Source organism: Zingiber officinale, chromosome 10B (assembly GCF_018446385.1).
Source record: "Zingiber officinale cultivar Zhangliang chromosome 10B, Zo_v1.1, whole genome shotgun sequence".
Classification (NCBI taxonomy): domain Eukaryota; kingdom Viridiplantae; phylum Streptophyta; class Magnoliopsida; order Zingiberales; family Zingiberaceae; genus Zingiber; species Zingiber officinale.
Genome location: NC_056005.1, coordinates 621,338 through 637,457, shown reverse-complemented (window position 1 = coordinate 637,457; position 16,120 = coordinate 621,338). Strand labels below are relative to the sequence as shown.

General features: G+C 40.8%; 1 protein-coding gene across 1 annotated transcript; it reads right to left on the bottom strand.

The window, feature by feature from the left end:
* Positions 1-13,529: 13,529 nt before the first annotated feature.
* LOC122030116 (cytochrome P450 CYP72A219-like) lies at positions 13,530-15,683 on the bottom strand. Its single transcript, XM_042589271.1, has 5 exons — positions 15,344-15,683; positions 15,021-15,250; positions 14,686-14,924; positions 14,213-14,591; positions 13,530-14,126 (listed from the first exon to the last, which is right to left on the bottom strand). Exons 1-5 carry the CDS (start codon positions 15,615-15,617, stop codon positions 13,704-13,706), a joined length of 1,545 nt encoding a protein of 514 aa, XP_042445205.1. The 5' UTR covers positions 15,618-15,683; the 3' UTR covers positions 13,530-13,703.
* Between the last annotated feature and the right edge of the window lie 437 nt (positions 15,684-16,120).

The window sequence follows — 16,120 nt, the reverse complement described above, 5'->3', positions numbered from 1 at the left end:
TCTTTTTCAAAACTTAATTTCAAAATTATTTAAAAATCTTTCCAAAACTAAATTTCAAAAATTATTTTAAAATCTTTTTCAAAACTTAATTTCAAAATTATTTAAAAATCTTTTCAAAATTAATTTAAAAATTATTTAAGAAATCTTTTCAAAATCAATTTCAAAATTATTTAAAAATCTTTTCAAAATTAATTTCAAAATCATTTAAAAAAAACATTTTCAAAATTAATTTCAAAATTATTTAAAAATCTTCTTAAAATTAATGTCAAAATTATTTAGAACTTAAAATGCAAAGTAATTTTTAGTTTATTTTAATTATCTTGAATACAATGGAATAGAAAACATAGTGTCTACTTCAATCACGCTATCTTTAATCCATTAAAAAGAAACCAATTCAACTACTTCATGTGTAGGAGTTGGATCAATGGATGTTGGATAGTGGATGCTCCAGACATATGACTGGAGATAAATTGAAGTTTTCAAAGCTCAAATTAAAAAATTTAGGATCAGTTGCATTCGGCAACAATGGTCAACTTAAAGTAATCGGAAGAGGTAATATCGAACTCAGCTCCGAGTTTATTATTAGAAAAGTTCTGTTAGTTGATAATTTCAATTTCAATTTACTAAGTATAAGCCAATTATGTGATAGCGGATACTTAGTCACTTTTGACAAAACTAGGTGTCTAGTCAAAAATATTGAAAATCCTGAAATTACACTTAAGGGACTTAGGAAAAATAATATGTACTCAATTAATCTACCCACATCCTCAATAAAGTGTTTAATAACACAAGAAGAGGAGACTGACTTGTGGCACAGAAGACTGGGTCACACTCACACTAGACTCATTTCAAGAATGAGTCATAACGGTCTAGTTAGAGGTCTGCCCAAACTAAAATTCATTGAAACCTCAATCTGTAATGCTTGTCAACAAGGAAAACAAACTAAGTCAACACACAAACCAACAAATCTAGAAAGAACCAACTCATTACTTGAGCTCCTTCACCTTGACCTATTTGATTCACATGGAGCCAAGTCATTAAGCAAGAACCAGTATTGCTTAGTAATAATTGATGACTATTCTAGGTTTACATGGGTAAGATTCCTAAAAATAAAAGATGAAACCTATGAAACATTTAGTAATTTTTGCAAATTAATAGAAAATGAAAAAGATACTAAAATTAAAAGAATAAGAAGTGATCACGGGGGAGAATTTGAAAATCATAGATTTACTCAATTTTGTAAAATAAATGGATATCTACATGAATTTTCATGTCCTAGAACCCCTAAGCAAAATGGCCTAGTGGAACGTAAAAATAGAACGCTACAAGAAGCCGCCAGAACTATGTTAAATGAATATAATTTAAATCACCAATTTTGGGCTGAAGCCATAAATACTGCAAATCATATTCAAAACAGAATTTTAATCAATAAATATCACAAGAAAACTCCTTATGAACTATATTATCATAAAATTCCTAACTTAAACTATTTAAAAGTATTTGGTTGTAAAGTTCACATTTTAAATACTAAAGATTACTTAGGAAAATTTACACCCAAATCTAACCAAGGAATATTCTTAGGATACTCCTCTACCAGTAGAGCCTTTAGAATATATAATCAAAATACCTTGAAAGTTGAAGAAACAACTAATGTGATATTTGATGAAGAAAATAATTTAACTAATGAAAATATTGACACTAATCCAAGAGCAGTAGATGATGATGAAATCCAACCTAATCTTAATGAGTCTGAAGAACAAGGTTCTGACTCACAGATAAGACCAACTAGAATAAGCACTTCTCACCCACCTGACCAAATTTTGGGTGACCCAAACCTTGGAGTCAGAACAAGATCATCCTATAGAAACCTTAGTCAGATCGCTCTAATTTCTAAAATTAAACCTAAAACTATAGAAGAAGCCCTGCCTGATCCAGACTGGATTATAGCAATGCAGGAAGAATTAGCCCAATTTGAGAGAAACCAAGTCTGGGACCTTGTACCTAAACCCATAGATAAATCAATAATAGACACCAAATGGGTTTTTAGAAATAAGTTGGATGATCAGGGTGATATCATAAGAAACAAAGCCAGACTAGTAGCCAAAGGGTTTAGTCAAGTTGAAGGATTAGACTACGATGAAACCTACGCACCAGTAGCTAGACTCGAATCCATTCGAATGCTATTAGCCTATGCAGCAAATAAAGGGTTTAAATTATTCCAAATGGATGTTAAGTCAGCCTTTTTAAATGGTTTCATCAAAGAAGAGGTCTATGTAAGCCAACCCCCAGGATTTGAAGACTTAGACAATCCTAATCATGTATTTAAGTTAAAAAAGGCCTTGTATGGACTTAAACAAGCCCCTAGGGCATGGTACGAACGGTTATCCAATCACCTTATATCCAAAGGCTTCAACCAAGGTCAAATAGATCCAACTCTATTTGTAAAAACTGTAGATAAAGACATCTTCATAGCCCAAATCTATGTTGATGATATAATTTTTGGATCTACTAACTCTAAATTTCTAAAAGAATTTGTTAGACTAATGGAAAATGAATTTGAAATGAGTATGGTTGGTGAACTTAATTTTTTCTTAGGCTTACAAATAAAATAAACTAAAGATGGAAGTTATGTTTATCAAACTAAATATGCTAAGGAGTTAATTAAAAAATTCTGTATGGAAAATTCAAAAATAATAAATACTCCAATGGCAACCAACATCAATATTGACTCTGACCCAGTTGGAAAACCAGTAGACCCAAAATATTATAGAAGTATAATAGGTAGTTTACTGTATCTAACTGCAAGCCGACCTGATATATTGTTTGCTGTAGGTATGTGCGCAAGATACCAATCCTGTGCAAAAGAGTCACACTTAACCTATGTTAAAAGAATACTTAGGTACATTAAAGGTACTCTAAATATAGGACTCTGGTACCCTAGAACTTGCACTCTTGACCTTCATGGCTATTCTGACTCAGATTACGCTGGATGCAAGTTAGATAGAAAAAGCACAAGTGGCAGTTGTCAATTTATAGGGCAATGCCTTGTAAGTTGGTCAAGTAGAAAGCAACATTGTGTTGCTTTATCTACCACTGAAGCTGAATATATAGCCTTAGGTGAATGCGCATCTCAATTGCTATGGATGATGCATACTCTTAAAGACTATCAACTAGAATATCATAAAACAAAAATTTCAATTGATAATATAAGTTCAATAAATCTAACAAAAAACCCAATTCATCACTCAAGGACTAATCATATAGAGGTGAAGCATCATTTTGTAAGGGACCATGTAGCTAAGGGTGATATTATACTCAACTATGTTGAGTCAAAATCAAACCTAGCTGACATTTTCACAAAACCCTTACCTGAACTTGAGTTCAGCTCTCTTAGAAGACAAATAGGTATGTGTTGGGTAGAATAGATACTATAACATTATATTCTTACATTTTTTTATAAATTCTAGGTAAAATCTTGATTTTGTCAAAATCCCTACTTTTCTAGAATTTCAAAAATTGGACTTAGCCTAGGATTTTCCCCTAGAAAGCATGTTCCCCTAGGACTCAGCCAGAGCATCTCACAAACACCTAGGTTTACCTTGATTGTGTTTGTAAAACATAGAACGGCGTGAGATGCATAGGGTACAGCCTGAACTCAAGAATGCTTATATCTGTGCATCGATATGAGTCTGGGCGTTAAATATGCAATAAACACTAATCAAGTTAAGTTCTCCAGCTCTAGTCAAGTCTATCTGGACCAAAATAACTTAACTTGACTAACCAAGTGAAAGCTATTGTCCTGTAGACAATCAGCAAGTAACTCAAGGTTAGACAGTTGGCAAAGGATACTCAATCTTTTAGTTAAAAATGCTTATACTTTAGGGCTCTGATATCTGATCAACACCAGTTACATTGCTATTCAACTTGACTCATGCTTGGACTTAAGGACCAACTGAATAAATAACCTAAATTAAAATTTTAGCTACTCTCTCTCTTCAACTTAAAAATTAACAAGTTGTTTTAATTTAGCTAAGTCACTTTTCACTTAAGCTACATTTTCAAAGTTCAATGTTTGCAAAAGGCTTAGCTAAGTGGTTCATAGAGCAACTTTCAAATTTTTTTCAAACTTAGCCAACCTTGAAACCTAACGTTATATATTATTGATAAGATATTTTCTAGGTTACCTTTCAGATAGTTTTGCAAAATTTTAACTCAGTGCTTTCAAAATTTTAGGTGAAAAGTTATTTTTCAACCTAGCACTTATCCTGTTTTTTAGTCTAATTTATTTTTCAAAAAGAAAAATTGAAGCTGGCTTATTTTTTTGATAAAGGCAAAGGGGGAGAATAAGAAAATTCAAAAGTAAACTTTAAAAGTAAAAAGTAAAAATTTAAAAAGGAAACCCTGTATTAAGGGGGAGCTTCACAAAAGTTTAAGTGTTAGCTTAAGTCAGACGTTGATTTGATTTTATATACTTAAGCTTGCTCACTTAAAACTTTTTTATGCATTTGTTTTTACTTAACTTTGAATTTGGGTTGCCATAATCAAAAAGGGGGAGATTGTTGGTGCGGGAAGCATCTAACGATCGAACTTGAGTTTTGATAATGGCAAAGGATTCAAAGTTAAGGTGTGTTGTGATCTAACATGTTGAATGAGTATTTCAGGAAAAGTCCTAACTGCGGTTAGGCAGGTGAAAAACCCTAGGGGGTGGTAACCCTAGGTCCTAGGGGGTGGTAACCCTAGGTGGAGAAAAGTCCTAGCTGCGGTTAGGCAAAGGGAAAACCCTAGGGGGTGGTAACCCTAGGTCATAGGGGTGGTAACCCTATGCGGAAAGTCTTGGCGGGTCGATGGCTTCAGGCAAAAGTCCTAGGGGTGGTAACCCTAGGTGGAAAGTCCCGTGTCGCGAACCAGGTGAAAGACTGGACTAGCCTGGAAGCGGATGTCCAGCAGAAAGTCCGGAAGTATCGAGCGCCAAGCAAAAGTCCAGTCGATCCGGAGGATCGCGCTGACATCAAGTAAATCTTCCGAGTGGAGTAGGTGAGGACGTGTTCCCGTAGAGGGAACAGTAGGCTTCGGGTCGACCTAGGGTTTCGGGGAAACCCGAATTCAGACCCGGACAGTTCTGAAACTTTCAATATTTTATTTACTATTATGTTCTAACTTTGTTTTGCAGGGTATGTGTTTGGGACTAACACATTTTGCAGGAACAAAGGAGCAAGTTACAACTCGGATGAACAGTGTCCGAGGCGCCTCCATGGAGCTTGGAGGCGCCTCGGGTGCAAGGCTGAAGCCGGCTGCGAAGTGGAGATGAAAGGCGCCTTGGGTCGAAGGTTGAAGGCGCCTTGGGTAGGCTGAAGGGGCCTTGAACTGGATGAAGTTCGACCAAGTCTGTGCTGATCTCCGCGGGTGACTCGGCCTGTTTAAGGCGCCTTGAAGGGCTTCAAGGCGCCTTGAACACCCTTTATAAGGGGTCTCGAGCAGCAACACAAGAACAACGAACTCCAAGCAATCCTTACGCTACAAGCTGCTCTAGAAACACCCAGAAGTGCTGTTACAAGTCCCCGACAACCCGGAGCTTCAGATTCTGCTACTTTATTGTTGTCGGTATAATTTGTTTCAGTTCTTTCAATTGTAATATCTTATTGTACATTTTACGAGCTTATAGTTGTTGCCCACGGAAAGCGATCAAGGATCGCAGGCCTTCGAGTAGGAGTCGCCTTAGGCTCCGAACGAAGTAAAACTTCTTGTGTCCCTCTGTGATTGCATTTGTTATTTCCGCTGCGTATATTTTATAGTTTTACGATTCCGATACGATCAAAATAGCCACGAGTGCTATTCACCCCCCCTCTAGCACGTCTCGATCCAACACGAAGGTCCCATACCCTTCATTATTCTAAACGCTCATTCTTGAGCATATACCACTTGATATATTCACACACAATTCAAATGAAGATCTCATACCCTTCATTGTCATCAATTGCTCATCCGTGAGAAAACACCACATGAATAATGAAGGTATCCACTCTTCATTACATTTAAATGCCTAACCTTGAGCATTTTCACTAAAGAATGTTAACCACCTTCCAAGGTGTATGAAAAATAGATTTTCATGTCCTTAAAGAGTAACTCCCCCTAAAGACATGCATGTAACTTCTGTTATTGCACCAACAATGACTTGGAATCCCTAAACCTTTAGGAAACCCAAATTTAGAAGTTTTGAGGTCCAAAAATTCAATATTGAAATCAAACCTAAACCTAAACCTCTACTTGGTCTTTCTTAACCAATCCATCCTTGTTTTAATCATGAAAACTCCCTATTTTTATATACAAATGTGTTTTGAGGGGTTAGGAATGGTTACCAAGACTAAAGGTGGTTCAAAATGCTGAAATCGGACTTTCCCAGTCAAAATCAGCATCTCCAATCGATTGGAGTTGGGTCCTAATCGATTGAACCCTGCTGAATCGATCCACTGATCGATTCAGATTGCGTGGATCGATCGGTGGATCGATCCAGCGAGCTTCTGCTCGCGAGAGATGCCTTCCCAATCGATCACCCGATCGATTGGGGCACTCCAATCGATTGGTTGATCGATTGAAGCTCTGAAAAAGCTGAAATTCAATTTCAGTCAATTTCAGAAACTCCTCAAAAATTTTACAAAATTCGAAAAATTATGAAAATTCATGTAGACATTCCTTAGGGCATATATTATCATGAAAAAAATAGTTTTCTAAGAAAATACTTCATATTTTCTAAGATTGACACAAACTAGAAAACTTGTAAAAACTTTAGTGTTTTCTCCTAGTTTGTGTCTAACTCTTCAATGATGAGTACTATCAAAAGATAGTCTTCACCAAGGTTTTCCAAAACATATTTGAAATCATTTTCAAAATCAATTTTTAACCATGTTTTTGGGCTCAATGCACATGACTTGTACATTAGATTTCCCAATGATTGGAAAACACATGACTATGTGTTTTGATGAACCTAAAACTTAAAAGAATACACTAAATCAACATCTTGAGTTTTGTTCATCATCCTAACATCTCACTTGTATTTAATGTGTACTAAACCACATACAAGTCACCTTATAGTTCTTTTGTGAGATGTAAAGTTTGGTTTTGCCCTAATCTAGGGAACATATATATCTACCTAGGCATTTTGAGGTTATGAACATCCACCAAGGATGTGATTTGTTAATAATTGTCATTTGTCTTTAAATTGCAAGAAATTAAAATAGTGCATGATATGTTATGGCATAGATAAAAAAGAAATAATTTTCAAAAGAAAATTTCCTATAACTATATGATGTGTATATGACATGACATGGTATTTTTATATTTTTCATAATAAAATATGAATGTAAAAATAAACATGATGTCATGACATATGATGGGCAAACAAAGCGTGGAAAATTAGCATAAGTTAAAATACCTAGAATAACTCTCTAAGTATCCTTAACCCTTAGCTAAATTAAAATTTTAACCCTAGATTGCCCAAAATGTCCCAAGAAATGTCAAAACTCAATTTTGACATTTTTTTTGTTTTCCTAATTTGTGCCAATTTAAATTAAGCAAAATCCTCAAATTTTTGGCACAAATTACTCTTTTAAAGATTAACAAATTGAAATAAGGCTTAGATTTGCCTTTAACTTCCCAATAAAATGTCGACATCCCAACTTGACATTTATTTAGACTTGATTTCTTGTGCCAATTAAAATTATATCCAAATACTTAAATTTTGGCACATCTTACTCTTTCCATGAGTAAGCCTTTAATCCTTATCATTTTCAAAGGTTAATAATAACCTTGAAAATGCTCTTAGAGTGTCAACTTTATCATGATTGGGTTAACTACCCTTTCAATTTGAGTTGACACTCTCTAACCCATCTAAGGGGTAGAGAAAATGCTCCTAGGAACCCAAAACCTATTGGTGCTCCTTGGATGCTCTGGGTATTCACTAGGGATAACTTCCCTAGATACCTTCCTAGTGACCTTGTTAGGCTTCTTAGAGCCCTTGGTCACCTTTTCTAGGTCAACTCTAGGGATTTCTTCCCTTGTGACCTTCTTTGTGACTTTCTTGGACTTCTTAGAAGTGTTAGTTACATTTATTGCAAAAATACTCTTAGGAATAACCTTTCTAGTATTTTTGACTTGACCATTTGACCTAGGGTTGGTTCCATAATTATATGGAACCATATGATAAGAAGGCACATCCTTTTTAGTTTTAGGTTTGTATCCCAAACCCCTATGGTTTTTGGATGACCCTTGTTGTCCTAAACCTAGATTTTGACTCTTGAATCCTTGTGTATCATTTGTGATTTTCCTAAGAGTCCTCTCCAATTTATCAAGTCTTGACCTTAAGACTTGATTTTCTCTCCATAATCCATAAACCTTGGATTTTTCACTAAAACCTTGATTTTTCTTTTTCTTAGGTAAATACCTAAAATCCTTAGGATTACTTCCTAGTTGGTTATCTACCTTCTTAGCCCTAGATGTGGTAGTCTTAGCATGGAGAGCCTTATGTTTTTCTTTAATACTATTATGCTCCCTATTTTTATGGTAAATAGCATTAAAATGATAAAAAGTAGAACTAGCATGCTCTTTACCATTATTTAAAGTGGTAGGCTCAACAAATGATACCTTCCGTTTTACCTTGGAGGCTCCCCCTTGAGTTGTGCTTCCTCCATGATCCTTGACCGCTTTCTTCCCCTTGGGACATTGACTCCGATAGTGTCCCTTTTGATTGCAAGAGAAGCACACAATGTGCTCCTTGCTCTTCTTTGTTTTGGGAGCGGTCTCTTTGGGCTTCTCCTTGCCCTTTGGTGTCACTTGACCCTTCTTCTTGGCCAATTTAGGGCACTTGCTCTTGTAGTGCCCATGTTCCCTACATTCAAAACATATGATATGATTTTTATTTTTAATGGAAATATTTTTACCTTCACATGTAGGGATGACATTTGATCCTCCATTTGATATTTCTTGATCTTTGGAGGATGCAATGTCTTCTTCTCCATTTGACCTGGATGTAGAAACTTCTTCTTCTTGATCCGATGTCAACAAAGGTCGCTCCCCCTCAATCCTAGAGGTGGAGGCTTCTTCATCTTCCTCTTGTACATGGAACAAAGAGTATGCTCCCTCTTTGTCCTCTTCATTGTATTCCTTTGAAGATGAAGCTTCTTGGACCTCTTCTTCGGAAGTTGAGCATCTCTCAACTTTGGAGTCCTCTTGATTTTGATCCAGTGAGTCACCCTCTTTGGATTCTTCTTGATTTGGTACAGTGGAGGGGATCTCATGAATCTTGGCCAATTTGCTCCATAGCTCTTTGGCATCCTCAAATTCTCCAATTTGAGCCAATATATTGCTTGGCAACAAATTGACCAAAAGTTTGGTCACTTTATCATTCGCCTTGCTCCTTTGAATTTGCTCTTGACTCCATTTGCTTTTCTTAAAGATCTTGCCCTTTGAACTTGTTGGAGCTTTGAAGCCTTCCATTAGAGCAAACAATTGCTCTATCTCCATCATAAGAAAATTCTTGATCCTTGATTTCCAAGAATCGAAACTTGTAGAAGCATATGGTGGAGGCACCCTTGTGTCAAATCCAAGACCATCTTGGAATTCCATTTGACATTAAGATTGATGATGAAGTCTTTGACTTGATAGAATTTGCTCCAACTTCTACACCCTCTAGCTTTGTTGCCCCTTCCGGCAATGATTCCGGTGAAGAGCGACCTCGCTCTGATACCATTTGTTGGGACCAATTATGTAGCTAGAGGGGGGGGGGGGGGTGAATAGCTCGGCGCGATCCTCGTGCTCTTCGTTGCTTGTTTCTTCAAAGATATGCCGCGGAAATACAAGAAACAACACATACAACGCTAACACAATGGATTTATTTGGTATCCACCTCAAGAAGAGGTGACTAATCCAAGGATCCACACACTCATGCACCCTCCATTAATAAAACACTCCTTTACGGTAACTACTGAAGGTGGAGAAACCCTATAAGCTCACACTACAAGAAGAAAGGGAAGGGAAATACAATACAAGCAAAAGCTTACAAGAGATGCACACAAATCCTAACCCTAGCTTCTTCCTTGTCTCTTGACTTGGACGTGCACCAGCACAAGCCTCCAAGAACCTTCAAGATCTGGCGTGAGAGCTTTGTGGAGTTGCTGTGAAGATCTGGGATGAAAATCGTGAGCACTTGAAGTTCTACTGAAGACTAACGCACGCCAACAGTTACATCCTGCGCCAACGGTCAAATCCCAATTGATCGGATTGCTCCCAATCGATCGGGAAAGCTTTAGATCGATCGACCGATCGATCCAGAGCGCCTCTGTGCTCTTGGGAATCGCTGGGATCGATTGGTTGATCGATCCAGAGCTTATCGTGCGAAATCACACCTCCCAATCGATCGCCCGATCGATTGGAGGCTTCCAATCGATCGGCTGATTGATTGGGAGGTTTTCTGTTCGCGCGACACTTTTCCCCAATCGATCCACCGATCGATTAGGAGAAGGCTTGTCGCGGGGACTCTCCCAATCGATCGGCCGATCGATTTGGCATGATCCAATCGATCGGCTGATCGATCCAGCTCTTATTTTTGCCCAAAAACAAGTCCAAAGTCCCCTATACCAACATCCGGTCAACCATGACCTGTTGGTATATCATGCCTAGCATCTAGTCACCCTTAACCTACTAGAACTCCCTTACCAAATGTCCGGTCAATCTCTTTGACCCACTTGGACTTATCTCCACGTGCCAAGTGTTCAGTCATCCTTGACCCAGTTGGACTTATCTCCACCAGGTGTCCGATCAACCTTGATCCACCTGGATTTCCTGTGTCTGGCTTCACTTACCGGGACTTTCCTTCTGCCTAGCTTCACTCACTAGGACTTCTCATACTGCCTAGCTTCACTCACTAGGTCTTTCACCTGGCTTCACTTACCAGGATTTTCCAGCTGCCCGACTTCACTCACCGGGACTTTCACCTAGCTTCACTCACTAGGATTTTCTTTCTGCTTGACTTCACTCACCAGGACTTTCCTTCTGCCTGGCTTCACTCACCAGGACTTTCCATACTGCCTAGCTTCACTCACCAGGACTTTCCATACATCCTAGCTTCACTCACTAGGTCTTTCACCTGACTTCACTCACCAGGATTTTCAGTCAAGTATCCAGTTAACCTTGACCTACTTGACTCTCTTTCACAATCTCACCACATGAACAATTGCACTTGCAATCTCCATGTCTTGTCTCCATGTATTGTCAAACATCGAAACCCAAACATCAAGACTCGAGCTTAAACCAATTCAAGCTCAGTCAACCAGGTCAACATTGACCTAGGGAATATTGCGCCAACAGGGGTAGCTCCAGTCCTTCCAGATCTTGTGGACCAAAGCTAATGACCGAGCTGGCATCCTGCTCTTGGCTACATCCAACGGCGTGGATCTCCAACCGGTGCTCATGAGACTTGCGAGCCCGGCCTGAATCTCCGTCAGTAGGACCTCCGGAGATCATGCTTATGTCTCAAATGACCACGTTGCCTCTATTCTCGGCCTCCCGAGCCTCTCCTGGCTCCCCGGTGTACCCTTGCTGTGGCATGCTAGGGCCTCCTTGATCCGCTCGGGGTCGGCCGGCTGGCCCCGCCGCGTTGCATCTCTCCTCCATCATTCTCTGGACTTGAGGCGACAGTTCTGGAGGTGGTAGGCCTAGCACAGCAGCACGACTGGAGTCTCGTGCGAATTACGCACAATCACTGGTGGCATGCGTGTGCGACTGGTGGTAAGTACAGTAACGTGGTCCCCACGATCCAGGTCGGGGGATCTGGACTGCAACGACATGCGGGCCTGGCCGAATGTCCTGACCGGGATGGAAGTTAGGTCGGGCTTCCCGACCACCCGGGAGAGGTTTGCGCAGGTGGTTGAGGCGCTCTTCTCTCCGGTCTGTTAGTAGAGGGAGGCGGTTTGTCTGTCTTCCTTCGTGTCGTCTGCGCTTCCTTCACGTTAATGTAACTGGCCGCTTTCTCCAACATCTCATCGAAATTCCTTACGGGATTTCTATTGAGATCCCTAAAGAACTGTCTCTCGGTCAACCCATGAGAAAAGGCACTCATAAGTATTTCAGATGTGGCCAAGAGAACGTCCTGGGCTACTTGATTGAAGTGTTTGATATAGCTTCTCAGCGGCTCAGCGGACCCTTGCTTGAGAGCAAACAAGCAATGGTCAGTTTTTTGACACTTCCTGCTACTGGCGAAATGACGAAGGAAAGCAATCTTGAAGTCGGAGAAACAGGTGATGGACCCGTGCGGCAGTCCATCAAACCATTTTTGGTCAGAGCCCGATAGAGTGTTCAAGAACACTCGGCATTTGACAGCGTTGCTATATTGATGTAGCAGGGTTGCGTTCCTGAACTTGCGGAGGTAGTTCTCAGGATCTTTGCTGCTATTATATTCTCCGATAGCAGGGGGTCGATACCCTTTGGGTAGCCTCTCCTCCAAGATTTTGGAAGAGAATGACACCTTCTCTTCCGGTTCCGACCGACGTTCTTCGTGCGAGATGATAGACTTCCTTTTCTTTGAATCCCTGGGCAAAGAACTCTCGGCCACGAAAACTTGTGGCTGCTCCTTATGGCTATAGCATCCAGGATTTGGTTGATAGTACCCCTGGCCTGGCTCCCTGTAGAAAGCAGGGGGAAACTCCATAGGCTGTTTTCTCATAGAGCCTCGATCAATGTGCAGAATTCAACTTCACCCGAGCGGTTATCCCGCTCAGCCTGGCAACAGGCTTCTGCCGAGCGGCTACCTCGCTCGGCTTGGCATCAGACTTCGACAATAGCAAAGTGAACATTCGGTCGAGCATATACACACTAAGGAATAGCAAGGTTCTAGCCAAGCGGTCCACCCGCTTGGCCTAACAGTACACTCCTGATGATATCCTCTTGGGAGTTGGTGTCGCCGACACCGGACATGGGCTGACAGAAGATCGTACGGCGGAAGCTTCTACTATCACTTCAGAGATATGCTCGGCCTATTAAAGTACTGTGTCAAGGACACTTTATCGACATATCTTTTTAGTGAAAGCTTTTGAAAACATACTCACTTTGGAAAACACGCTCGCTTTGGGAAGCGTGCACGTGCGTTGCCGGAGCTCTATATAAAGAGAGTCTAAGCATCGGCGGAGGTATGCGATATTCACTGTTTACGCTACAGTTTTCTTGTTGCTCCGTTTTATTCCTCATCGTCGGTGACTGACTTGATCGTTGGAAGACCAACATCAGGGACCCTTTCTCTGACTTGGCACTGACGTAATCTGTGTTGTAAGTTTGCACGAAGTCCACATAAGATCAGCAAAAGTGGCATATCCTAACTTTTCATCTTTTTGATTTTCGGATACACGAACAATAACGGATAAAAATTTTCATAAGACGAACTGTCATCCCAAGTACTGATTCATTATTTTTTTTAATTTGATAATATAATTCACAAAACGTGTAATTTTTCAACAAAAAAACCCTTATCTAAATACACTAAATTATATCAAAAGGCTTCGATTCTTTATTAAGTAATTAATAGTCCTCAGCATTATCGTACAGACGGAATAATCACTAACTATGAAATTATAAGATTACTACAGATATTACTAGAGAAGTAGACATTTGTTTTAGAATTTTGGGCACATATATATTTTTTATAAAATTGAGCGATGGTTTCAAATCCTACGCAACCTGATGGGAGCACCATGCTGAGGCTTGAGAGTGAGAACAATGGCGGGAGCATGAGTGTAGGACGGCGAGAGGTCAAAGGAGAAGCGTTGAAGGATCAAACATAGAGCCAACTTGGCTTCCAGCAACGCGAAGTTCTGGCCGATGCAGACCCGGTGGCCGCCTCCGAAGGGGAAGAAGGCATTCTTCTCCGACGCCTTGTACATGCCATCCGCGAATCTCTCCGGCTTGAACTCGTCGACGTCTTTGCCCCAGAAATCTGGATCATGGTGAACCTGAAGGATGGACAGGAACAGCAGGACGCCTGGAGGGTACACTACGTCCCCAATTTTTGTGCTCTTGAAGACCTGCCGATTAATGCCGATTGCCGGCGGGTAGAGTCGCAGAACCTCGTACAGAATCATCGTCACCTGCAGATGCCACATCGATCATACTTTCTAGCATATTTGAGGAAATCCCTGTAGACTCATTGAGAATCGAAATTTATGGTGCTTACGGTCTTCAAGTGGTTCAAGCCATCGAAAGTAGGTTTCTCTTTCCCAAAGGCTTGCAGAACCTCTTCGCGAGCCCGTTCTTGCCAATCTTGATGCATGCTCAGCACAACCATCGTCCACGTTAGCAAAAGGGACGTCGTCTCTTGTCCTGCGAAGTAGAACAGCTTGCATTCATCCACCACCTCGTCCGTCGTCATCCCGGCGTTCCCGTGTTCTCGGAGGTGTTGCAGATTGGACTCCAGCAACAAGCCGAGAAGGTCATCGTTCTTTGCGGCGCCCAATTTCATACTCTCCTCCCTCTTCTTGATTATGCTCAATAGAATCCCTTTCACCTCTATGTCAATTGCTTTCATTCTAGTATTAATTCGGGTGGGCAAAAACCTGAACAATGCAAGATATCAATTATACTCTGTTTCTAACAAGGATCACAACGAATCGAACGTTTTGCAGATGTATATTGTGGATCAGCACTCACCTGAAGCCCGGTATATGTGCATAAGGAAGACCGCGGGCAACGAGCATAGCTTGCTCATCCTGAAGCTGGAAAATTTTCCTTCCTTCTTCAAAATTGCTACCGAAAGCACTCCGGGAAATGACATCGCCGGTGAAGCTCTGGAGCTCGACGGAAACATCTATCTCTTCACCTTTCGCCGCCATCTCATCCCATCGGTTGACCAGCTCATCACAACAAGCAGAGAAAGCAGGCAGCATGCGCTGCATATAGCAAAAAAAAGTTACTGAGTCATAATTTTTACAAACATATAGGCGAGGCAGAGGCATAAATTAACTCAGCAGAGATGGATCAATCACCTTGAGCTTCTCTATATGGAAAGCGGGGTTCAATATCTTCCTGTGCTTGGCCCATTTCTCACCTTCCTGACTCAGCACGCCTATGACAACGTACTTTGCCAGATAATTTGTATTTGCCTTCCCGATCTCGCCGGTCTTGTTGGCCAGAACTTCTCTGATTTGATCAGGATCCGTGATGGTCGCTCTCGGATTAGGTCCCATCCAATGGAAAGTTACCTTGTTCTCCTTTCCTAAAAGAAAAATTTTCAATCCGATTTAATCACAGGAGTTAAATTTGCTTGGTGAAATGGACAATGAGGCGATCAAGTTGTATGGCTGCTGACCGTGTGCATCAGCGGCGCGTTTTAAGAAGGGAGAAACGCGAGGGAAGATGGCGTGGGAGAAGGGCATGGGCTTGCCGCGGGCCTCCTCGGTAAGCCGCACGAAATCCTTGAGGTCGCCGCTGATGGGACGGTAGGAGGAGCCCTTGAGCCCCTGCGACCGGAGCGCGCGGTCTAGGCGGCGAGGTTCCCGGAACGCCCAGTTCAGCATCCTGACTGCCCAGGCAGCCACCAGCAGCGCGGCCAGGCCGCTGCACACGGCGAGCCACAGTTCCATGTCTGCGACTCCAAAATCAAGACTAGGAAAAAAATTGAGAGGGGAAATTGAGAAGATCGGAATGAAGCTTCTACTTTCTTAGAGATTGGTGGTGGTGTATATATGCGCTCTGGCCTAGATGGGAGTCAAATGGTGATCGCAGGGATGACGTGAGAAATTTTGGAGTCGCATAAAATGAAGGCATGACGACGACCTGGCCACCCTAGAAAAACAGGTGAGATGGTTCGACACGGTTTTGCTTAGCGGATTTGCGTAAGGTCTCCTTTGACCTTTCATGGGGCATCTTTCGTGGGGGCATCATCCCTTTTTGACCTTTTCTTTTGTCTGTTTCTTTTTTAAAAAAATTTAATGTTCCGAGGGATCTCATTAAACTTTAGATAAAAGTCAAAAGGCCTCATGTATTTTTTTTTCTGAATCATCAAGACCTCCTATTTTCATTCGTGTCTGCGTTCCCTGGGAAAGTACCATCTCCGAGTCCAATTTTTTACCGTACGTTCTAGACA